The 23,778-nt window shown below is 58.0% G+C and overlaps 1 protein-coding gene across 2 annotated transcripts in view; it reads right to left on the bottom strand.

Annotated features, from left to right (window-relative positions):
- Nucleotides 1-23,778, bottom strand: part of ZFPM1 (zinc finger protein, FOG family member 1) — a 75,410-nt gene that overhangs the window by 2,133 nt on the left and 49,499 nt on the right. For both annotated transcript variants that reach the window (XM_074314461.1, XM_074314462.1), the window contains exons 4-9: nucleotides 17,384-17,517; nucleotides 7,088-7,190; nucleotides 4,927-5,136; nucleotides 646-879; nucleotides 302-397; nucleotides 64-210 (exon numbers count right to left, since the gene is read on the bottom strand). In XM_074314461.1, the coding sequence (XP_074170562.1) occupies nucleotides 64-210; nucleotides 302-397; nucleotides 646-879; nucleotides 4,927-5,136; nucleotides 7,088-7,190; nucleotides 17,384-17,517 (924 nt within the window). The remainder of the gene's footprint in view (nucleotides 1-63; nucleotides 211-301; nucleotides 398-645; nucleotides 880-4,926; nucleotides 5,137-7,087; nucleotides 7,191-17,383; nucleotides 17,518-23,778) is intronic.

The following is a 23,778-nucleotide window of genomic DNA, read 5'->3' on the forward strand; positions in this document are numbered from 1 at the left end:
TCCCCAGCTATCTCATGAATCAGTCCCCTCCCAACTCCTGGGGGGAGCGGGGGGAGGACTCACCTGGGGGGTGCTTGGCCACGGGGTGCCCAGGCCCTGGTGAGTAGATCTCAGCCTTGGAGCCCGGCTGGCAGACCATGTGGTTGGTCACTAGGTGGCTGTAGAGGATGTCCCTTGTGGTGGAGATGAAGCCACAACTGTGGCAGACACCTGCAGATGGGCTGTAGGGTCAGGGCCCTGGGGTGGGTGGGCCCCACATACTCCCCCGACCCACCCCCTGTCCCCTTCCCAGCAGGCCTACCGCTCAGCGTGTCTGTGTGCACCTTGAGATGCCGCTCGCAGTTGGCCTTGGTGGTGAAGGCTGACAGGCAGATGAGACACACGAAGGGGCGCTCGCCTGGAACACAGGGCCCAGTGAGGGGCCTTGACAAGGGCCATGTGTGGAGGGCTCTTCAAGCCTCCCAGGACCTTGGCCCAGGCCCAGCCCTGAGCTGACTATCCAGACAGCCACAGGTGGGCTTCATGCCCTGGGAGCTGTGGGAGGCTGTGTGGTGGGGTGGGAATACCACACAGATACAGCTGTGGCTTGGGCACGCACAGGATATCATTGAGCAGGTGGGGGGCCTGAGGGGCTTGGGGCCTCACCGCTGTGGCTACGCATGTGGATCTCCAGGGAGCTGGCGCTGGGACAGCTTTTGCGGCACTGGGGGAAGGGACAGATGCGCTCGTTGGGGTACGGCTCCTTGGGCTTCTCATCGATGGCGGCTGTGGTGGGGGAGCTGGCGCTCTGGCGGCTGGCGCAGTAGTACAGGAGGTGGGCTTGCAGATTCCGCTCGCTGCGGTACCAAATCCCGCAGTCCTTACAGGGGAAAACATCTTCTGTGGGGGTGAGAGGTGGGTGAAGCCTGAGGCGACATCCTGGCAGCAGAGGGGCTCCGCCTGCAACCCGGGACAAGGCAGTGGACTCTGCAAGGGGGGGGCTCTGCCCTGGCTGCCCCCAGCATCCTCCTGCTCTGAGCAGTGAGGTTTGTGACCTGCTGTACCCCCTCCATCACTGCTGCCCCTTCTCATTTCCATTTACAACTTGGGGTGCCCTCTCTACAGATCTCCAGGATGCTGTGGGACTACATGGATGGGGTCTCTTCATGTCCCCCAGGATGGCCTCTATGCTGCCTCCCAACAGAGCCCCATAAGGAGATGCCGGGGTCTCAGAGGGTGCTCATGGGAGAAGCATGGACATGTTAGTGGACACCCAGTGAGTGAGACGAGTCCGGGATGTGGTTGTGTCAGTGACTTGGCAGGGTGACCATGTACAGGTGAAGAAGGTGGGTGAGCATGGACAGGTGCATGTGTACTGGCGAGGGGGTCATGAGGGCTGGTGTGGGCCCACGTGCTTGTGGAGGACGGAACAGGGTTAGGCACGTGCACTGGAATAGGAGTGTGAGTGGTCAGGTGCACAGGAACCATACGCATGAATCCCCAAGCATTGGAGCATGAGGACGAGAGTTGAGCATGGCTCTGGGTGGCTTCTGGGGTGGGGGCAGGCAGGGGCTGAGGCCAGGAGCTGCGGGGAAGAGCCCTTGCTGTCTCCCCTTCACCCCCCTTACACCTGGATGGTTCCACATCAGTTACTGGCTAAATGATCACGTTGCTGAATCCACCAAATTTACTCAAAATGGGCTGCCTCTCATTTTCCAGTTTATAGGAGTTTGGATCGCAGGGGTGATTTTGCCAGCAGGTGAGGATTTCTCTGATGGGTGCTTCACTAGTTCTCTGGTCTTCAGTGTATCTTTATAGCAGAATTTAAAGGAATGTTCTGTTAGTCTCTTCCCCTGCTCTGTGGCTAGCTGCCTCTTGGCTGAACACTGCCTGGGGAGGGCTTGTTCTGCACCTTGACCTTGAGGTGGAACAAGGGGCCCTGGGGTTCCTTATCTGGCTTTTAGGCTGTGGAATTTACAGACCAATGTCCGATCTTGGTTTCTATTCCTGCAGTTAGGATGTGTTTCTCAGCCCATCTTGTCCAATGTTTGTCCTGGATTCACAGTTATTGCAGAAGTGCTCCTCCACGCCGGAGGCTGCCAGGTTTCCCACTTTTCCTACTTTTAAGGAATTTAAGTACCTATCTGTCTGGGTGAGGTGGCCACCCCTCATACTCCCTATACTTGTAGTTTTTCTGGTGACTTTTCTGGCTCTATTTCCTTCCCATTGTATCGTTTTTCTCTGCTTTTCAAGTTGCCTTTCATTTGGGGGCCTCAAGGCAGCTCTGTTCTCTATCTGCTGAGGCCTTGAGCTGGGATGGGGAGGCCCCTGGTGGGTTTGTTCTTATATCTGCAAGGTCAGTGCTGGGGACTGCTGCTGGCTGCAGTGTCAAGACAGCGACCAAAGTGTCGGAAGCCCATTCAAGCCCTGGACAGCAACCCAGAGCTTATCATGAGTCAAGTCCTGGATCGGTAAAGCCCAGGTAACCTGCACAAACACCTTGAGGCTGGTATTACCATTACCCCCATCTCACAGGTGAGAAAACAGGTCCAGAGTGGTGGAGTCTCAAGAATTAAACTGGCCAGGTCTAATAGACATTGGTACTCGAGTTCTTAAGGTCCTTCTGGACCACCAGTGGGAGAGGTCCGTGCAAAGGGCTGGGCTGGGGTTTGGAGGTTTAAACGAGATGGCTTCTCAAATCAAATGCTCCTGAGACACTGCTGCTTGGGGATTAGGAACTGACACCAAAGCCGGAGGCCAGAGAGAAGGAACTGGGGGCCCAGAGGGGCTGAGCCTGGGCTAGCTTGAGATTGCAAGCCCTCCTACCACCTGAGGGTCCCTGCGATCCCCCACTGGAGCAGCCCACGTGGAAGAGCTGGGAAGGCAGCCTCCATGGCAAGGACTCAACTGATGCCTCTCGTGCCTCCTTGGGCACTAGAGGCCATTTTGTGAGTCAGGTTCTCCGGGCACCCTGTGGCTGTACCTCTGCCCTGGTGAGGTGGCCGTCCTAGCTTCTGGGATACCCTTCCACCCTCCCTTCTCCCCTGAAGCCCTGACATCCAGACAACACCCTTTTGCTCAGTGCCACCCTCTCAGTTTGCCTGCAGGACCCACATTCTTCTGGAGCAGTAGCCTTGCCCTATTCTGGCCTAGCCCCTCTACGTGGGCTTTGGAGGCAGCCCACACCTGTAGCCTGTCCCTTTTCCACACCGGTGTCAACAGTTTCTCTATTCCCATGTCATGTCCACCAGCATACAAACATACGAGGATGGCCTGAGTTCCAGCAACGCAGGCTGTGTGCCCTCTGACAGGTTCTTCCTCGGTCCCCTCCGAACGCTTCCTCATTCCCTGCTCACTCTGCTCCGGTGCTTTAAATTGGGGCCACAGGGACCTCCAGGCTTGCTAGGCCAGCAGTCACTTCTCAGCCTTGGTCTCACCACACCCAGGACACATCGGATACCACTGCCCTTAGCAGACACTCTCCAACTCTAGTGTCCACAGGTCGTGCTCTCCCTGGGGGTCGCATCCTGCCCCAGAGCTCCCCAGGGGGCTGTGGGGCTGTGCTGGAGCCCTGAGCCACAGCACGCATTCCCCCAGCTGTCTGGGGTCAGGATGTTCAGAGGGGCGCTCCAGCTCCCCTGCCAATGACTGCTGAGCGCCATCCACGCAGACAGCCACACCAAAGCCCCTTACCAGGCCCGACTGTAGCTGGCAGGTCCCATCTGGCTCTGCCTCAGCTGCCTCCACCTGCTTCAAGCTGTCATCACCTTTGACTTACTCAAAAAGGTCACTTTTCTCCCAATTTTGCAACTACACAGTTGCCACCAAGCAGCTAGGGTGATTTTACAACCAAATTGGATCCTGCCCTTTTCTGCTTAAAGCCGCCTCGGCTCTGAGAAGAAGTCCTGTCCTTGTGTGGAACGACCCTCAGAGATTTGCCCCCTTCATGCTTGCTGCACTGCCAGGCTCCAACCCCAGCGAGCAGCTCCTGGGCCTGCGCCCGGTGGGCCACCACTCAACTGCTCTTTCCTGGTGTACAGGTCTCTGGCTGACTTCTCTCACCTGAGCGGCTTTCCCCAAGCACCCCAATTAAAGGGGCCCTACCACTGACTCATCACATCACTGCTTTCCTTCAGGAGGTGTACTCCTGCCTGCAGCTGCTGCTGCTACCTCCAAGTAAGGCCACTTCTCTGGAGTGGTAGCACCCTCAGGAGAGGCCAGCGCCCCACCTGAGACCCCAGTGCTTGCACCGCTTTGTTCATTGTGGATGTTAAATGTTAAATAAGCATTTATGGAATGCGTGAATCCTATTTAATTCTCACAATGACTCACTGAGGCTTAGTGTGTACTGGGAGAAGTGAGGGACACACAGCTTCCCAGTTCAGGGGTTCTCAGCATGTACCTTTGCCCCCAGGGAGGACCTGGGCAGTCACACCTGAGGTGGGGGTGGTACCAGCATCTAGTGGGAGGGGCTGGAGGCCCTCCACATCCCTGGATGTGCTTGTCAGCAGAAGCCTAGAAGCTGAGAAACAGAAACCTAGCTCTGCTCCAAAGTGGGAGGCATGGGCTCAGGTGTGTGCTTGCTTGCTGGGCCTTTCCCAGTGTGAGACCTGGGCCCGGGGACCCTGCTGCCTTTGCGCTCGTCTAGGCTCACGCTGCTGCTCTGCTTTCGTGCAGCCTGCTGGGGGCTGCCCCATTACAATCCATGAGCCAACCATTTCTCTCATGCACTGGCTGCAGCCTGGAGCCACCCCCGCCCCCGCCCTCCTCCTGGGACCCCTTTCAATTGCCTCACGCCTGTCCATTGCAGCACACTTCCTCCTCTGCTCAGATTCCAGGGGTCACAGATCTTTGCAGATCTTGAGCTCCTGGGCACCACCTGTAGCTCTGTGCTCAGGGACAGTGCTGTCTCTGCCACATAGCTGGGTGGCATAAGGGTGTACTTACTGTTGATGACAGCTGTGGCCAGGATGGACGCCATGCCGGCCTGCTGGGGCAGGAGCTGGATGTCGGTGTGTGAGGGGGCCAGGCTCTCAGGCTCTGGGGGCTCCTTCTTCACAGGGTGGCAGGCGGTGCTGTGAGGCTCAGCCACAAGGAGCACGCTCAACAGTCCGCCGGCTGGCACTGGCTTGGTGAGCCTGCACCAGAGGGCTTCATCTGTGGGGGTAAGGGCACCTGTGATGGGAGATCCAGCAGCTCTGGGCCTACCCCCCTGCCCTGCAAAGAGTCCCCCATCTTATCTTCCTGAATCCCTCATCTTAGAGACCAGGATTTTGAAGCCCCGGGGTGGGGGATGGAGCCACGGCCTTGGTCAGGGAGTGGCCATGCCTGGGTCACAGCTGTGGCTGGCTGGTTTCCACAACAAGCCGTCCTTCCTCTGTGGGGCAACTGGCTGGTCCCCCAGGCCTGCTGGTGGCTTGGGCCTCTGCCCTGAGCCCATGAAGTGGAAGGGCTCCGGGGGTGGCCAGCACAGCAGTCCCATTTTCCAGGAGGGGGTGGCATGTGGGACAGGTGGCAGAGCACCTGGGAGGATCTACTCATAGTAGCTGTTGGGCCAGGCCCTGGGTGGGCCTCCCAGCTCCACTCAACTCTGCTGGTGCACTGTTCCCAAGGCGGCCTGCAGGGGGCAGCCTTTGCCAACAGGACCCAGCGAAGTGCCCAACCATCCACCTCCAGCGTCCAGCACCAGGCCACCTTGTTTGCCACAAGGACCCTTGTCCTGCCTAGGCAGACACAAGTGGCCAGAGCCCTGCTGACCAGGCTAGCAGGAGGGGAGGTCCAGGCAGTGCCAAATGGTCTATGTCCTGGCTGGTTGTACAAACCCACGGCTGACCACTCGCTGCCAACACCAGGCCCTCTAGTGCCTTCCAGCTGCTCTCTGGGTCCCTAGAGTGCCCCTTGGTGGGTAGGAGGGGCCAGGGTCCTCTCCCCACTGAGGAGGGGGAAACAGGTATACTGGGTGAAGAGGTAGCCCATGTGTACAGGTCGATGGCAGCGTAGAATGGAAAGCATAGGTCCTCAGATGCTGAGCCCAGCACCCATTCTGCACCCTTGCTATGGCCTGGCAGCCCTCAGGCAGGTAGGGGCTGTCCTGAGGAGCTGGTCCCAGGGCCACCGCCTGCCCTCAGAGGCCTTTCGCTCTGTCGGGAAATGACAGCCACTCTCAGGATGGAGCTTTGCCTTTACTGGGGTGTTCTGAATGTGCTACGTGCTCAGGAGGCAGTGGTCAGGGTGACATCCCAGAACATTCGAGCAAAGTGGAGCCTCCCCCTCCACAGGGGAACGAGATGAGTTTCCCGTGGTCGGTGGATGAACATGTGGCGAACGGCCCTTGCTTAGAAGTTGTCATGCGTCTGTCCCCTCATCGTTCTCTAGGACCCAAACCTTCTCGACTGTAATGGGGGTCCCCATTGCCCTGACACCCTCACTTTCACCCTGGGAAGGCCGTGCCACACTTTCCTCAGGAATAAGACCACCCAGGACAGGAGGGCTGTAGTGATGGAGAAGGAAGCCCCTGCGTCTGTGTGGCCTGAACGCTGAACTGAGAAAGTGAGGGGCGAGGACCCGTATCCTGCTCTCCCTCCTCTTGCCCAGGCCCTCCCTCCTGGGTCCCTCCTTCCGGAAGGTACAGGGAGGCAGGGGGGACACAGGAAGGAGGCCAGGGCAGAAGCTGGGCCATGAACTGTTTGACCAAGCTCTTTCTTCAACCTCACAAAGAAATGGAGGCCCCAGAAGGGGAGGGGACTTAGGCCCCACAGCGAGGTGTGGACATGGCCTTCCTGAACGTTCCTGGAGTGGCCTGACTGCACAGGCCCTGGTCCAGTCGGCACCGTGGCTAGGCCTGCTGGCCTTCCTGGCTGGGGTTCCTTCACTGCCCTGGTGGTCTCCCAGAGGCCCTGAGAGTGCTGCTGGCTTCTTGAGACCTGACTCCTCCACCCCCAGGGCAGACATCTCTCTGGCCCCAGATTAATTGGGGTGCTGGGGGTGTGGTGGCCAGCCCCCCCTCAGCCTGGCTCAGAGCAGGCTAGTTTCCCTTTAAGGCCGGCGCGGAGAGAGCCAAAGGACCTCCACCTTCCGGAAGGCCGAGAGGGAAGCGCCAGATACCAACCCTTCCTGTGGATCTCTGCATTGGCCTCGGCCTCTGTCAGGGCCCTGGGCAGCGTCCTCAGCCAGCAGGCCTCATCCTCCAGCAGCAGGGTCAGGGCTGGGCTCTGGGGGACAAAAAGGGGGATTAGCAAGGACATAGAACGGGAAGAGCTCAGCCAGGGGTTCCCCATGGGGAATGTGGGGGTAAGCCCAAGAAACTGCCTGAGGGTTGGGCCAGGTTGGGGCCTGCTATTCATCAAGTGCTGTGCTGGTGATACCTTTCAGGGGTCAGGCGCTGGGTTCTCTTGGAAACCAATTGCTCAGAGAGGTCAAGCAACTTATCCAAGGTCACACAGTCAGTGGCAGACCTATATTCTCTCCTTACTACTTTTCCCATCCTGGCAGGCCGCTGAATGCTATGGCATGTACCACGGGGTGCATGGAGCTGTACAGGCATAGGCTCCTCCCACATGGGCCCCCAGCGGCCTCTAAAATGAGTTCTGTGGGCCGAGGCAAAGATTGGTCCCAAGTAGACAGCATCTCCCCAGAGAGGGGCTTTCATGTCCTCTCCGAAAGGGGCACCCTTCCTGCTGCAGGGCATGCGGCAGGCCCACCTTTGTCCTGACCATCCCCAGGGCCAGGACATGGCAGACACTCAAAAAACACCTGCCTGGGCCCAGCATCTCAGCATGTCCCTACGCTGAGGCTGGCTCAACACCTGGCCCCATCTCTGTGGCTCCCAGAGACCAGCCTGTGACGCACCTGGCCCTGCTGCCAGCCTGGATAGCAGGCAGTGTCCTTTTCCTATTTCACAAGTGAGGAAACTGAGGCATGTGGAGGGAGGGGAGGGACAGCTTGAGCCAGCACCTGGCCCAGCCATGCTCTCCCCAGCTGGGTCTGCCAGCTGGCCTTTGCAGCGCGCCCGGAAGGAAAGAGCAAGAGCGCTTTGGGTTAGGCCCTCAGGGCTGCTGCCTGCTGGGCCTTGGAGGGGGGTGGCCTGATTTCCGCTGCCCTGAGGAGCACAGGAAACACACGTCCTCTGTCCCAACTCAGCCTGGTGCCAGGAGATGAGGGGAGGGGCACCTGCAGCCCCACTCTGTGGCCTGGCCCTGGTGAGATGTCTGGGGGACATGGTGCAAATCCATGGCGGGCTGATGGGCAGGGCAGAACCCTGGCCCTCTTCGCCTGAGGAGATTGGGGTGACTGCTGCCACCCCCCGGGCCTCAGCCCCACCACTGGACCCTGGTTCTGGGCTCCTCTGCCCGGAAGTCCCCAACCTCAGCCACTGAGTCCCGTATGGAAAGGTATATCGTATGTCAACATTTGAGTATTTTTGTTTTATGCAAATAAATGCCTTTTACTTAGAAACTGTGTACATCCAGACAGCAGTGTCACTTGCTGTCACTTGGAAATGCTACCACCTAGATGGGTGGTTTTGTGCATCTTAGGGGTGCATGTGGCAGTTGACGGAGATGCTGCCATGGTAGGGTGGCCAGGGCAGGCGATGGCATGTGGGACATCCTCTGATGGGTTCTGGGAACCACCTGCCAGGTCAGAGCCCACAGCACTTCCTTGGGCTTTGCCTGTGGGGACCACAGGGGCTCCAGAGCTGGGCATCAGGTCCAGTCCAGGCCTGGCTTGCTCCCACTGTGCCCTTGAGCAAGCTATCACCTCGTGATGGCCCCTCTGACCACCTCTGCATCTTGTCCCCATCCCGTGGTAGACTTGGGGGCCCAGCAAGATCAGGCCAGTGTGCTGGACCCTCCCAGAAATAGCTCCCAGCCAGGCCGGGGCACCCTGACTCAGGCGTGGAGCAGCTGTCCCGTGGGTCAGGGAGAGCCCCGCCGTGCTACGCCATGAAGTCCTCCTTGGGCCTCGGCATCTTTCTGGATATGGCTGAAGCCGCGCCTGTTCGGAGCTTTGGCCCAAGCCTGCATGCTTACTCTGGGACCCATCCTGGTCCTGCAACCTGCCACATCCATGGCTCTGTGACTCAGTGTCCCTCAGGGCATTGAGAAGAAGCAATCTGTGTGAAGCCCTCCTCTGGAACAGTACCCACCTGATGTGTGACCAGCACATGACAAATGAGCCCCCACCACCCTTACTTTCACAATCTCTTTGGCCAGTAGGACACACCAGGCAGGGGCTGTGCCTTTGGGCCCAGGAGGCTGGCATCCACTGGAATGCCAGGCCAGCAATCACCAAATGTCAACCTGGGGTGGGGTCTCCACCAAGGATCCTGCTTCGGGGCAGGCTGGTGGCAGGCATTGCCCAGCTTTTAATGGCCACTGGTTCTTCTGACACTGCAGAACAGGGCATGGGAGCTGGGTGCCAGCTGGGGTCTCCGCCAGCTGGGAGGTCTGTGGAGGTCACAGTCAGGGACAAGCCTGGGAAAAAGTAGGCCGGGCAGGGCTGGCACAGTGGTGGGTGAACGAGCAGGGCCAGCAGCTAGCAGCAAGGCAGAGGCCGGCCGGGGCCTCCCCGAGTCTCTAATGAATATTAATGAGTGGAGGAGGGTGAAAAAAATTAATCTGCCTGATCCTCCGATGGGTGCTGCGGTAACGATATGAAATCTAATTATTCGTCCCAATATTTCTAAACCCTCAAACTGAGACTGACAGCCTCCCGGTCGGTTTAATGCTTATCACTCTCAGGAGCGCGTGTTCGCAGCATGATAAAAACCCCTGCGCCCAGCTTTGCTGACGCTGCAGAACCCCTAATTTTCCATGTATGTTCTAAGCAGAAGGAAGGCAGTAGTGCCATGTCTCTAGCCAGCTCTGTGCCTTTTGCCTGGAGCAGTCCATCTCTGTGTCCCAACGGGTACTGAGCACCCAAGCCTGGTGGCTGTGCTGGCCAGGCTGGGTGACTGCCCCCATCTGTGAGGGCAGGTGAGGAAGGAAGGGATGCAGGGGCCTGGAAGGGGCTTCCATCCTGCACCCCATACCTGACTCTCAGGAAGAAATGGGCCAGAAAATCCAGGTCTTTATGACTGACCTTCACCCTCACATTCCCTCAGCCCTTAACACTTGGGGAGCTGGCCCCCCACTCAAGTGGGGAAGGCTAGAGATGCAATCTCTAAAGCCGGGAAGGCCGGATGCAATCATCTAAATGGCAGCATGCCTGCCCTGGGCCCGTAGGTGTGCAAGGGCCACCAGCCCGTGGCTGATGGGGAGCAGAGCATAGCCCCACCCAGCCTGCCCCTACCCCCTGAGGAAGTCCCTTATCCTGTACCAGGCAGCTGGACCTCCAATGTCTGCTGGGCTGCAGCCCGAAGGCCACCTCCCTGCCCCCAGGAGCACGCCCAGCCCTGGGGACCGAGGACATTGGGTGAGGGGCAGATTTGTCTCTGCTTCTCCTTTGGAGGGAGTGACGAAACATGGGGCTGCCCCATTATTTGTTTTCTTTTTTCCTTACTATTTTCTTCCCAATGCTGAGCAGCACGGGAACAGAAGCTCTTTTCTCTGGTGGTGAAGGCAGGAGCCAAGGCAGACCCCTTCCTGGCTTGCCCTGCCTGTGGGCAGCGGGGTACATACCTGGTGGGGGGCTATTCATAACTCCACCCCTGCCCTTTTGCCAAAACTAGCAGAGCCGTGTGTGCCGCCAGCGCCTTCCCTCCACGAGTGGTCCCAGGCTCAGTGTCCAGTCTGAGTTCAGTTTGCCCTGGGCAGGCCGTGTCCACAGTCAGTGAGAAGTCCCACGGGCCCTGCCTGCAGCCCCTCGGGGGTTGCCCTGTCCCTCTCTCCTGGCTCCAGGCCGGCCCCACCCAGCCCCGGGATAACGGGCGGCCACTTTAAATTCTCTGGGTGCATCTGAGAACCCTCCTTGTTTCCCCAACAAAGAGGTCAGTGTCTGGATTCTGTGCCCACCGATAACCATCAGAAACCCTATCTCTGCCGCATCCGCTGTGACAACTTTATCTGAGGCTGTTCCCAAACCTCGCGGTGCTTCTCATGAAGCAGAGTCAAGGGGAGGTGGGGGCCCTGTTCTGGGGTAGGAGGGTTCCAGCATAGGGAGCAGACAGCCCTGCAGAAGGTCAGTGGGGTACTGGGCCTTCCCTGTGAACCATGGGCAGGTTCGTGGGAGGGCAGGGCTAGGGCAGGCCAGGGTGGGCTCTGACTGGCCCCTCCCATGCACCTGAGAAGCCTCACCCACATCCCCACTAACCTTGACAGAGGCAACAGCCTTTCAGTCCTTGAGCCCCTCTTGTGAAGAACCCATTTCACAGGTGAGGAGACTGAGGCCTATAGAGGTAAATGGCGCTCAAAGCCATGGGATGTGGCTGTGTGTACACAGGACTAAAATCCAAGTCTGCATGAGCTCTACTGCATCACTGCAGCCTTTTTATTCATTCATTCATTCACCCAGCAAACAGTCCCCGAGGGCCTGCTTTGTGCCAGATGCGGGGACACTGTCAACAGAACACGCAGTCCCTGATGTCTCGGTGTGGAGGCTGGAATGGAGAGGCCAGCAAGAAATAAGCCATTGAGGCTGGAGGGGAAAGTGCTAGAGAAACAGGGACAGGCTGAGAAGGGCTGAGGCCTGGCAGAGGTGGGGGCAGGGTGTGGACTGCTGTAGACAGGGCAGTGGGGTGAGGCCTGGAGAGGTGAGGAGGGAAGCTGTGTAGACATCAGAGGGGAGGGGACATCAAAAGGGAGGGAGAGCAGAGGAGGGGACAACAGCGGAAGGAACAGAAGGGGGAGGGCATGGCATGGCACTGGGAAGGGCCATGTGGCCCCTAGCTGTTTTCCTCAGGGTGGCCCTAGCCTTAGGGAGGGAGCCAGCCATTAGGTGCCCTGACTCCAAGGGAGGGGTGGCCAGGGCTGAGGAGGAGAGGCTTTTCCCAGCCCTCAGATGGGTCTTTCCAGTGTGTGGGGAGGGGTAGTAAGTCCCTCAGACCAGCTGAGTCCTTCTCCTGAGACCCTAGGACGCCAGCCTGGGTTGACCGAAGCCAGAGCCCCTTCATGCCCACAGCGCCTTCCACACCCCATGGCACTTTCCCAGCTCCCACAATAGCAGGTAGGTGTGGAGAGGAAGTGTGCCAGGGACCCAGAAAGGCCAGCAGCAGGTCTCCTGTCTGGGCTTGTCCCTGGGAGGGCACCCACCCCATGCCGCCCTCTTCCCTCCCCTGGTGCTCCAGCAGAGCCCAGACCTGACCATCCCCTCAGGGGCCACCCCATGAAGGGGCACGGGCCAACCTGGCCACACCCTACCTCTGCTGCTTGCCAGCTCTGCGCAGTGGGATGCATGAGGCCCTCAGATACGTCCACCTGGAGCCTGAACATGGTCGTTTGGAAAAACGGTCTATGCAGCTATGATTAAATTAAGGATAATCCAGATGAATGATTACCCAGGTGGGTCCTAAAGTCAATGACAAGTGTCCTTGAGGAGGAGAGAAGAGACAGGGAGAAGAGGAGGCAGAGGTAGGACGGACACATCTCCAAGCCAAGGAACCCCAAGGATCCCCAGCAGTCACCAGAAGCTGGAGAGAGGCCTAGAATGAATTCAGAGACCCCAGAAGGAACCAGCCCTGATGACATTTGGCCTGAGAACTGGGAGAAAATACAATTCTGCTTAAGACACCCATATTGTGGTGCTTTGTTACAGCAGCCACAGGACACTCTTACAGGCTGGGGCCCTCTCTGAGCCTCAGTTTCCCCATCTGTACAATAGAGTAGTTGGAACAGCTGCCTCATGGCTGAGGTAGGTCAGCAGTGTCAGTGTAAAGCTCGACCTCAGGGTCTGTTGGGGAAGAACCGTTGTGGTCCTCATCATCTGTTGGCACCCCAGCTCTGAAACAGGCTACACCCCAGTAATGTGGGAAGGGAGCACAGCCTCAGGGCATTCCTGTGGGGTTCCATGGGGCTGCAAGGTTCATAGGACAGAGGACAATGGGCTGGGGTGTTTGGAAGACGCTCCTGGGAGCACGGAGCATGGAGAGGCTCATGGGCTGGTAAGTAAGGAGGCAGTGCTGGGACAGGGGCATGGGCAGGAATGGCTGGCAAGCCAGTTCCAGTTGTTGTGCCCAGACCTTCGTGGGTAGCAACTGCCTGCTGTCAGGGTGTGTCCACAACATGTCATGTGTCACTGACTCCCACTTTGCAAGTAGGAGCACTGAGGCTGGACAGCTGCAGCCAACAGTGGGACGCCCCCTTGCACCTGGCACAGTGAGGAGGCTGCCCTGATGTGGAATGCTTGGAAACATTTCAGCAGGTGAGCAAAGCAGGACCCAGGGCAGCTTGCAGTGGATCCCTACCTGGGTAAAGAAAGGGCTTGCAGCACCCCACACCTGGGCTGGATGTCCCAAAGTCACAGGGAAAGCAGTCTAGTGATGGGTGTGTGTGCGGGGTCTTCCCTGTGTATTCCCATGTCCCTTGTGAATTTATAACCTATTACAAACAGATGTAAATGAGAATGAGAGAGAATGAGAGAGAGAGAGAGAGAACTAGGAGTACATTTGGGCATCCTGCTTCAGCCCCCACCAGCCCCTGCTGTGAGGTTTGTCTCTGCTATGACAGTGACAGCTGACACCAGCCTTCGGGTCTCCCAACATGGAGGGCGACTCAGAGCCTGGGGTGCCTCCAAGGGCCCCAGCCCCAGCTCCAGCTCCCTCTCCAGGTGAAGGACCAAGGAAGCCTACCCAAAAGACCCTCTATACCTCTCCTTGGGCAAAACCTCACCTGGGGCCACTCCACATGTCAGGGCCCAGGGGGTCCCATTTTAACCTTTCAGGCAGGGTCTTTCCCCACTGAACCTGCTGCCCTGCATGGTAGCCATGGGGCCCCTCCTAGGTCTCACTGATGTCTTATGGCTAAAGACATCTGGCCTTGTGGCGAAAGTGGGTGAGCCCTGGGGGGACAAATGGGCAGACAGATGGGCCAAGCTGGGGGTGAGAGTTGGTTCATTCATTCATTGATTCATTCATTTGTCCATTCGTTCATTCATCCACCCACCATCCATTTATTCACCCATCCACCACCCACTCATCCATCCATCCATCCATCCATCCATCCTGAACATTTCTTTTGTATCTGACTGCAAATTTTAGAACTGGCTGGGTCTCCAAGCCCTGATTTCCAACAGTGGAAGCCGCTAGTGGGTCAGGCATGGATCTCCCAGAGGTCACACAGCAGGTTGGTGCCAGAACCAACTCTCAAACCCCCGCCAGGCTCTGTGCCCCCCGGGTCCTTCCTGGGGCTCCCACTCGCAACATCCAGCTACCCTGCCCCACCCCCGCTCCAACCTGCAAGTGTCCCCCCAACAAGGAGACCAGCAGGAAAGGGTGGCCATTACCCATCAGCGCCTCTCCTCCTCCTCCCTCTCCAAAGGGAGAAGACAAACCTCCTGGCAGCCAATAGGACGATATGGGGCAGGAGGTGTGTGGGGGGAGAGAACTGGGACCCATCAGCTGAGCTCGATAAAGGGCCCGCTGAAATGTTAGTAAAAATATTTAGACAATAAATGAACTATCAGAAAGGCACGCATATCTTTAAGAAATCAATCATCTTGTATGGTGCGTCTGGACACTCGGCGCCAAGGCAGAGATAGCGCCTGCCGGGGAGATAAGGGTTAATCAAGGATTTAATTCTGCAGGAGATAAAGCTGCGGGGAAGAGCGAGGCTCCTTCCTCTCCAGGCTCCTCCACTAGAACCTCAAAGGCCACTGGCTTCTCTGGCGCTGGCTCCCTCGCTCCCCTTGGACATTATCTCTCTGCCTGGAGAGGGTTTCCAGCCTCGTGCCAAGTCTCCTCAGGGTGACCTGTGCCCCAGGCCCAAGGAGGACAAAACTCCCAGAGAGGAGGCTGCAGGCGGGAGGAGAGGGTGCGCGTGGGCTGACTGGGCTGTCTCCGACCCCTAGGCTGTCCTCACAGAGCCTGCAGGGGTCTCTGGGCTTGGGCTGAAATGGGTTCCAATTCTCCTTCTGCTATTTGATCGGATGACTTTGGAAAGTCACTTAACCTCTTGCAGCCTCAGTTACTTCATCTGCAGACTAGGGACAGAGGTCTCCCCCTCACAGGGTGGGAGGGAGGAGGAAATGAGGTGCTGGAAGGATGCGTGCACAGCACAGTGTGGGGAGCGAGTCTGGAACACACACCTGTCCATCTTGGAAGGGGCTGATTATCTCCAGGAGGGAACAGATGCGAGAGGTGTAGGCCCCACTCAGGACTTGCCGAGACACGCAGTCCTTAGCCACCCTGCCTTTGTCCCATCCCTGCTCATGGGTTTTCTTGACACTGAGTTTAGAGATGAGAGCCAAAGAGCTCGCAGCCCTCCCACTCCTCCTTCCAACTATTAAGTGCCCCCCAACAGCCTACCCTCTGAAGAGTCAATTGCTGCTTGAATGCCTCCAGTGACAGGAAGCTCACTGCCTCCAGAGACTATTCTAAACACCAGAGCCTCCATCCCATAGGGGAGCCAAATTCAGGTTCCTTTCACGGAGCCAAAATCCACCCTGGAGCTTCCACTGTTTCCTCCCTGCTTGGGCCACAGGACAAGATGGTCATCCCTGCTGCAAGTCTGCTGGCTCTAATGCCTGCCAAGCTCTGCCCTGTGGTAGGCACTTCACATGGATCATCTCTCCTTTAACCTGCCCAGCTGTCCTGGTAAACAGGTATGCTGCCAGCTTCCCCACAGACAAGGTGCAGCTCCTCTGCTATGGGGAGGCTGGAGGGTCTGCAGGCTGAAGTCTCAAAGATCCTTCAGGGCTTCCCTGTTTCCCCCCAAAATCCCAAAGACTGAGGAAATAGAAGCTCAGAGAGGTTAGGGGCCTGCCTGGGGACACACAGCAAAATAGCCACAAGGTAGAAGACCCCAGGATCCAGACCCTGTGCCATGGGGGCAGCCTAGCCATGAAGGTGGGCACCCTTGGTCCTGGACCAGCCTCCCACGGACTTGCTGAGCAGTCTGGGCAAGCACCTAACTCTGATCCTGGCTGCTCCACTATGACAGGCAGTGCGGGTGGTCCAGGGGGCCTCCGCTGGGTTGCACATTTGGTCCCTGGGAGACTTCTCTAATCTCCTGAGACCTAGGTCCAAGCCCAGAGTTTCTGACGCAATGTGACCCACAGCCCAGGTTTTATTGACCATGGGAGTGGGAGGGGGCTATAAGCACTGGTCCAAGGGTCTGCAGGTGGGGATTCTGCTTGTGATACCCATCAGCCCTTGGACACTACTCTAGGCAGAGTTCCTGGGGCCCTGGTTTCTGCAACTGAGAAACAGGGTCTCTAACCGTCAGGTTGGAGCTAGTTAGAATTATCAGGGCAACATTTGGCCTCCAGGTGCAGGTGTTGGGGGAGAGACCCACCCACACAACCCACCATTGCCTGCTAACTACACGGAGGCTGATTGGAGGGCCATACCTGGGGCCTTGGGACCAGGAGACCCAGCACTGGGGGCACTCACCAGCCAGTAGATACCCTGAATCAGCCACACCTGCATGGTACATCAGGAATCAAGAGGGCCCAGGCCATGGATGTGCCTGCACACTTGGAACACCTGAGCCTGGGCCTGAGTGGACCAACCTGGGGTGCTGCCTGGCCTCCAAGGCAAGGGCCGTCAGGACCAGGAAGTGTTTCCTGAACATTCATCATACACAGGCCCCTCCAGGTTCCCATACCATAGGCTGCCCATTCTGCTGCCCCATGCTTACTCATTTCCCATAACTGATGAGCTAGCCACATGCCAGGTCCAGCCCTACGACTTGGCTCCTTGTTGCTTCCTCTCCTTGAATGCCTTTCTCCTCTGCCTTACCAACTTCTACTCATCCGTTAAGGGCCCACTTAAAAAAAACCCTCCTAGCCGTGAGCCGCTCTGAGTGGCTGACTGACAACTGGCGACCGACCACCTCAGCTGGGAGCGGGGAGCGCAAGGCTCATATACCAGCATGAGCCAGGGAGCTGCGTCCTACACAACTAGACTGAGAAACAATGGCTTGAACCGGAGTGAGGGGGGGAGGTGGAAGAAGGGGAAAAAAACAAAACAAAATAAAACCCCTCCTTCAGGAAGCCTTTCTTGTGTCACACCAAGGTCCCAAAGGCCCCACATCACTTCCTCTAGGAAGTCCTCCCTGTACCACTTAAAGTCCCAGAGGTTCCCACATCACCTCCTCCAGGAAGCCCTCCTTGTGCTCCCAGGCAGTTAACCCCTTCCTACCCTCCTGGTCCCAACACCCACATCTCCCATGGAGTAGTGGGAGCTCCTGGGCTAGAGTCTAACCCAGGCCTGGCTCAGGGGGGTCAAAGGGGCCTGTGCCCTAGACAGGATGCTGCCCTGGCCACTCCCCTGTGGCTGGTGGGTGGGCTAGCCATGGTTGGGGCTTCTTACCAGTTCGGCCTGCCTGGGGGATGAAGCTCTGCTCTGGATGCTCCCTCTGAATGGGCCCCAGGAAAGGCCCTCAGTGAGACTGTGTCGAGCCCGCACGCACTTCTGCCCGTCCTGCAGGACCTGCTCCAGCTCGTCTGTGGGGAGAAACATCAGAGGTGAGAGGTGCGCGTGCCGTGGTGACTGCCGAGCCCTGCTGCCTGCCCAGGTCCAGCTCACTGCTGCAGCCCCAGTCCTCCAGGAGCGGTTGGGGGGCTGCAGGGCAGAGAAGGGAGGGCCGCTCTGTGGGCTTGGGCCTGAGTTACAGGGATGGTGGCTGGTGCCTGGCTTTGTGGGCCAGGGCAGCCCCTGTGCCAAAACCGTTTCTAGAGACAATGGGCTGCAGAGATAGGATAATGAGGGGTGCCTGCAGCTGGATCTGAGGAGGCAGGTGCAGCTCGGGAACCATGGCTGCTGTGTCAGGAACATTCATGACCCTGACACCACAGCTGCCGTATCAGGGACACCTATGACCCTCATGCAGTCAAGGGTGGCACTGGCAAAGTTGCCTGTGCCTAAGATGCAAGCATGAAGACAGGTCACCCCTGCTGCCTGTGTTGGGTGGGCCCAGAGCAGAGGACAATGATGCTGACGAGACCCACCCCGTCCCCTCCACAGTCCTCCCAGCCCCTCCTGTCAGCCAAGTCCCCGAATCTGCAGAGCAGGCCTGTGAGGGCAGCTGTGGAAATGCTGGGCCTTGCTTTCCACATCTATCAGATGGGATCCCCAATACTTCCGACCTCCTCAGGGTGGTACGAGGATGGAAGGAGTTAATCCACCTAGCGTGCTTAGCACTGGGGCCTGGTGGAGGAACCGAGCACAGAGCCAAGCACTCTCTCCAAGCCCCTCAGCAAAGCCCGAATCTGACCTCGGTGACGCTGAGGTCAGCTCCGTTTACTCCCTGCACGCGGATCGGCGGGGACAACTGAACACTGCTGCTCCCACATCCCTCTCAGAACCTCTGCTCGCTCTCCTCAAGGTCTGTGCCTCGACTCTTGCTGAGGCCTTTGGCTAGTCGCGGCCTCTCTCACAGTCTGTCACCTAGCTGAGGGTGGAAGGTACCCGGGGGCTGTGGCTACCTGTGCCATGGGCGGGGGCCATGTTCTCCGGGCTATGCCAGCTTGCGTGGCCTTGGCTATAACTCTCATGGCACGGCTAGAGTGGCATCTGCTGCAGGGCCACCTGCAGGATTCTGTTCTGTTTATACACACAGACAGGCCTCAACTGTGAGCCCCTGCTACGGTCATTGTCATGTGGCGGGACCTTGGGGTCAAACAGGGTCTGCAGTCAGGCTTCGGGGTTCAGCCCAGCCTCGTGCATAATCTTTATGACTTTGTAGAGTGCGCTGAATCGTGGCCCCCAAGAATATATCCACCCAGAACCTGTGACTGTGCCCTCATTTGGAAAAAGGGTCTTTGTAGATGTAATCAAGTTAGGATCTCAAGAGGAGACCATGCTTGATCATCCAGTGGGCCCTAAATCCAATGACAAATGTCCTTACAAGAAGGACACACAGAAGAAATCAGAGGAAGAAGACCGAGGCAGAGATGGAGTGAGGCAGCCAGGAGGAAGCTGTGCCTGAGGTGCCCAGGAGCTGGAGGAGGCAGGAAGGACCCACCCCTGGGGGAGCCTCTAGAGGGAGCACAGCCATGCTGACACCTGGACGTGGGACGTCTGGCTCCAGAATTGTGAGAGAATAGATTTCTGATATGTTACAGCACCAAGGTTGTGCAAATGTGTCAGGGCTGCCCTGGGAGACTCACACCTGCATGTTACCTGTCCCCCCCCTGAGCCTCAGTATCCGCATTGGACAAGCGGATGGTGGTGGCTACAGCCTCTGAGGGCAGCCTGTCCTGAGGCCGCACACACTCTGCCCAGGAAGGCCAGGCCACCTTATGCCTCAGGTGCCACCAGGCTGCTTGGGCCCATGGAGGCCTCACGTGGCCTGGCCTGGTCCCTGAGCGAGTGCTGCTGTGGCGGCCCCACTTCCTGGAGCCCCGATTGGGCCGGCTGTGGCCTTAATGGGCCCGATTATCAGATAACTGCCGGCCTAATGGCAGAGATAATGTGTAAATATGCCAGGAGGCCCGACTAAAACGTTCTAACTGGGTCCTTGTCTTCCCCGGGGCAGATAAGATGGCAGGGGACCAGGGCGAGGCCGAGGAGGCCGGCGCCCCTTTATCAAACCTGCAGAGAGGGGGGCAGAGGCCGGCTCTGTCACTTCGTGGCCTGCCCACGAGGGGCCTCATTCCCTACCAGCCCACCCAGGATGCATGGGTCCCAGCCCACGGTCCCTTCCCCTGGCCCTTGCAGGGATTGGCACCGAGGGGCTGAGTGAGAGCCAGCTGGTCATCAGGGATGAAAGTGTAGCCCAGCTGCATGCAGTCACCAGATCCTGCCCAAGTCACCCTATGAAGCTGGCCCTCTCCTTGTGTCCCCTGTACAGGTGAGGAAACCAAGGCCATGCAGCTGGCAGCAGGATGCCAGGATCTGAACCCAGGCCACCCGGCTTCACGTGCTGACCCGGGGTCCTGGCCCCTCGTGTCCTGGGTATATCTGGGTCTCTGACCGTCCCGCGGCTGGTCTTCAGGGGTGTGTGTGTGTGAGGGAGAGATGGGAGGAAGAGGCTGTCTGGACATGAGCTTGCTGGGCACTCATTTGTCCATCCATGCCTCTGTCTGTCCAGCCATCTGATGGGCCTGAGTGCTGCTGCTGAGGGACTGAGCCTGTGCACTACCGACTCAGGGCATTGGGGTCAAGGGGGAAGCATCCAGAATCCTAAAGCAATGGCCTGTCCCCACCCTGACAACCAGACACACACTAAGCCACACAGGAGTTGGCCTGCACTTGGGCCTCTGGACAGTGGTGCCCATGGGTCTCTCTGGGCACTATTTCTCCTGCTGGTGCCATAGACCGGACAGGGATAGTGGGCACCGCTCCCTCTGTTCTCACATATTTTCCTTTCCATGTACAGAATGTTCACGAAGGCACTGTTCCTGGCCCTGTTGGTCATGGAGTCCCCACGAGGAGACGACGCCTTTCCTCTGAGGCCGGCACCCACCTTCCTGAGGGAAAAGGAACTCGGAATTCAGCTCAAGTCTTCCCACATGTGGGCCAAGCCCCACCCAGACTCAGGGACATGGAGGGGGCGGGAGGTGGCTGACTCAGGTCACCTCTTGAACAATAAGAAGAGTGGGGCTGCCCCAGGTTTCCCAGTCTGCCCCAGCTTGTCACACCTGTGGGGGGCCTGTGGTCCCTCTCCTGGAGCCCTGGCTCTGGCTTGTTCCCTGCCCTTATGTGAGTAGAGGAAGGCAGAGAGCCAGTGGGCCCCTCACCTGCCCACGCGTGAACCCACAGGCAAACGGCCATGCTCCCTAATCAGAGCCCCACGGCTGGTGGGCCAGGCCTCTAGATAACAGCATGATTGGTGTTCCCCATGGCAGCTGCTCCATCTTCTGGGTATCATGCACGGCCAGAGAAGGCTGGCTCCTGATAAAGGCAGCCATTCTGCACCCAGGAGCAGAACCCACCATTCAGAGCTTGATGGAGGCTGGTCAAAGCCTGGGAAAGGTGGGAGGCCAGGGAACTGAGACCTGGGCTGGGGATTGGCAATGGTCACCATGACAACCCATCTCCCTGATCCTGGAGAGGCCATTTCTGGTACCCCCTGTGGGTGGATGTAAGGCCATGGCAGGTGCCTAGCTTGGTGAGCGGCACATGGCTGGATGTCAGCCCCAGCTCACCCACTGCCCTTGTGCAGTGCACAACCTGTGCAACTGTCCACGGTGGCCCTAGTGATGTTCAACACCCATCTGCTCAGAACCTATTTCCAGCTCCCAGTTCCTGCTCAATCCCTTGCATGGCCGAAGTTGGGTCAAGCATGGTTAAAGCCCAGTTAGCACCTAGCAGAGACTCTCACGACCAGAAGCAAAATTGCATCAGAAAAGTGGGGGTGGGTAGGACCACCTACTCCTGGCAGACTGGGTATCAGTTCAAGGCCAGGCATGAATGAAAGCAGAAATGAGTGAGGGAGAGGGGCTAAGGGGTAGGAGATGCTGAGCCAGGGGTGACAACTGGCAAGGAGAGTGACCGGCAGGAAGATATAGTTCTTTTTACACAGCCTCTGTAACAGCTGGAGGACCCAGACAGGGGTGGCTATGAAGATGGTCAGCTCCCAACCACACTGAGAGGAAATCCAGGATCCAGGAAGGCCCAGGAGCGCCCAAACCATATCCTGTACTCAGGCTGGAGGTGAGCCTGAGACCCAGGTCTCTGGACTGATGGCTTAGGGCTCACTCAGTCACAAAACCCCGTATGGGCAGCTGGGCAGGCACAAGGGAGGCACAGGGCTCTGTGGTGGCATTTCCCATGGTGGGACAGTGAGGGTAGGCTTCCAGGTGGAAGTGTCCTCCTCCCTGGTCATCTCTGGTGACCTGTATCTCTGTTTCCTCCTCCCCAGCTCCAGAACAGCTGGTGTGAACAAGGCAGAGAGAGACACCAGCTCCAGCCAGGTCTGGCCAACTTTCCCCTGCTCTATTTATCATGGTCCCTGTCCCGTCAGCGGGAGAGACGGGGTGATGCCATTTGCTCTGAGAAGTCACAATGCTCACATGATTTCTGGCCTTAGCCCAGCACCTGGCACAATGCACAGGGATTCTTCCTGGCCACACTGAACGTATTTTCTAGTGTATAGAGCAGGAGACTGAGGCTCAGAGAGGGTAAGCAACCAGCCAAAAGTACACAGTAGGTTGGTGGGATTTGAATCAGAGCTCCAGCCACACTCATGGCCAGGGTTTGATACCTTTTCTGGGCTGAGGCAGGAGGCAATAGAGAAAACAGAGGACAAGGAGGCTGCCGGAAGGGGTGTGGGGGGCACGGCGGGCCAGCCCTCAGCTCTCCTGTCCTGTGGCTGACTTCCTGCTTTGTCCTCAGTTTCCCCATCTGCAGATGGCCTCCTCTGGGGGACGGGCAGGCCCATGCTGCCTGGGTGGACCCCCTACCCCCATAGGGGTTGTGCTATCACTACAGACACAGCATCGGGACAAAGACTAATTTATTCTGGCAAACAACCCCACACACGTTATTTCTAGAACAAACATGCCGCACAGGATTCAATTTCATCCCCAAGCATCTGCAAGGAACCAGATGAGAAAATCCAGCCTTTGCATATTTATATGATTTACACATCTATTTAGGTCTCAAAATGCTCCCATGGCATCCTAAGGGGACAGAGAAGGGAGGCAGAGCTGATTGTTGCCACCCAGGCCAGCTCAGGACACACTCTTGGGAGAGCCTGTTGGAGGGGGTGGCCGGGTGGGAGAATTGTGGTCTGGAATTAAGAGGCTGGGGCCAGGCCAAGGCCGCCTTTGCCTGGCTCTCACTGAGCCTCAGTTTACCTCCTGGGCTGGTGCCTGGGCAAGTAGAGGCCAGTATTTCGGTAGGTATGGCCAGCATTGCTTTTCCTCTCCTGGGAGCCCAGGTACCCTGAGGCCTAGGGCACAGACTGGGGCTGCCACTGAGCTGCTGCCTTCAGCCTCGGCCCCTAGCTCTGCCCCTACCCTAGAGCTCATGATAGCCTCCCTCAACAATATGAGTAACAACCCAGTGAGAAAGTTCCACTCTTTCAGCCCCACCCCACAGAGGCAGCCCAGAGAGTTTGAGCAACTCTCTCAGAGTTGCACAGCAGTCACCTCACACAGACCAGGCCCAAACTCCTTTCTAATGGAAGATCCAGGGCTCCAACCTGGACCATCCGCCTTGAGAGCCCACTGTGCTCAGCCTCCCAGGCCTCAGTTTCCCCCCTGAGCAACGGCCCCAGGAGGCTGGCTGGCAACTCTGATTTGGAGTGGCCTTGTGGGTTTGTAGGAATGTCCATGAGCTTGGGGGCTGCCTCCTGTACCCTGCTGGCTGGCCCCTCCTTCCAAAGCCCAGGCTCTCTAATGAGCAGTGGCCTCCAGAGCAGAGTCCAGCCATCCTTCAGTCCACACCCTGAACGGTGGGCTGCGGGAGCAGCACGTGGGCGCCCACCCTGGGGTCACTGCCAGCATCCACTTATCTAATCAGGCTCATCGTTCCCACTCAGCCCTGCCCTGTGGCTCCTGTGGGCCAGCTGCCCCGGCTTTGTTGGGGAGTGGCCCTATCTCAGGGATCACGCTGTTTGCCTTTGATAAAAGTCACAGAAAAGGGAGAGAAAAAGGAGTGAGAGGCGAGAAGGAGGGAGAAAGAGGAGGAAAACCTTGGGGAGAGCAGGCACTACCCTGCCAGGGTTCTAGATGTCTCTGTTGGGTGTAGGCGCAGAGTGGGACTGGCTTGGAGGCTGTGTGGGCCCTGAGAGTGTGTGCTTCCAACACATCTGTATC

The sequence above is a fragment of the Rhinolophus sinicus genome, linkage group LG11 (assembly GCF_036562045.2).
Source record: "Rhinolophus sinicus isolate RSC01 linkage group LG11, ASM3656204v1, whole genome shotgun sequence".
Classification (NCBI taxonomy): domain Eukaryota; kingdom Metazoa; phylum Chordata; class Mammalia; order Chiroptera; family Rhinolophidae; genus Rhinolophus; species Rhinolophus sinicus.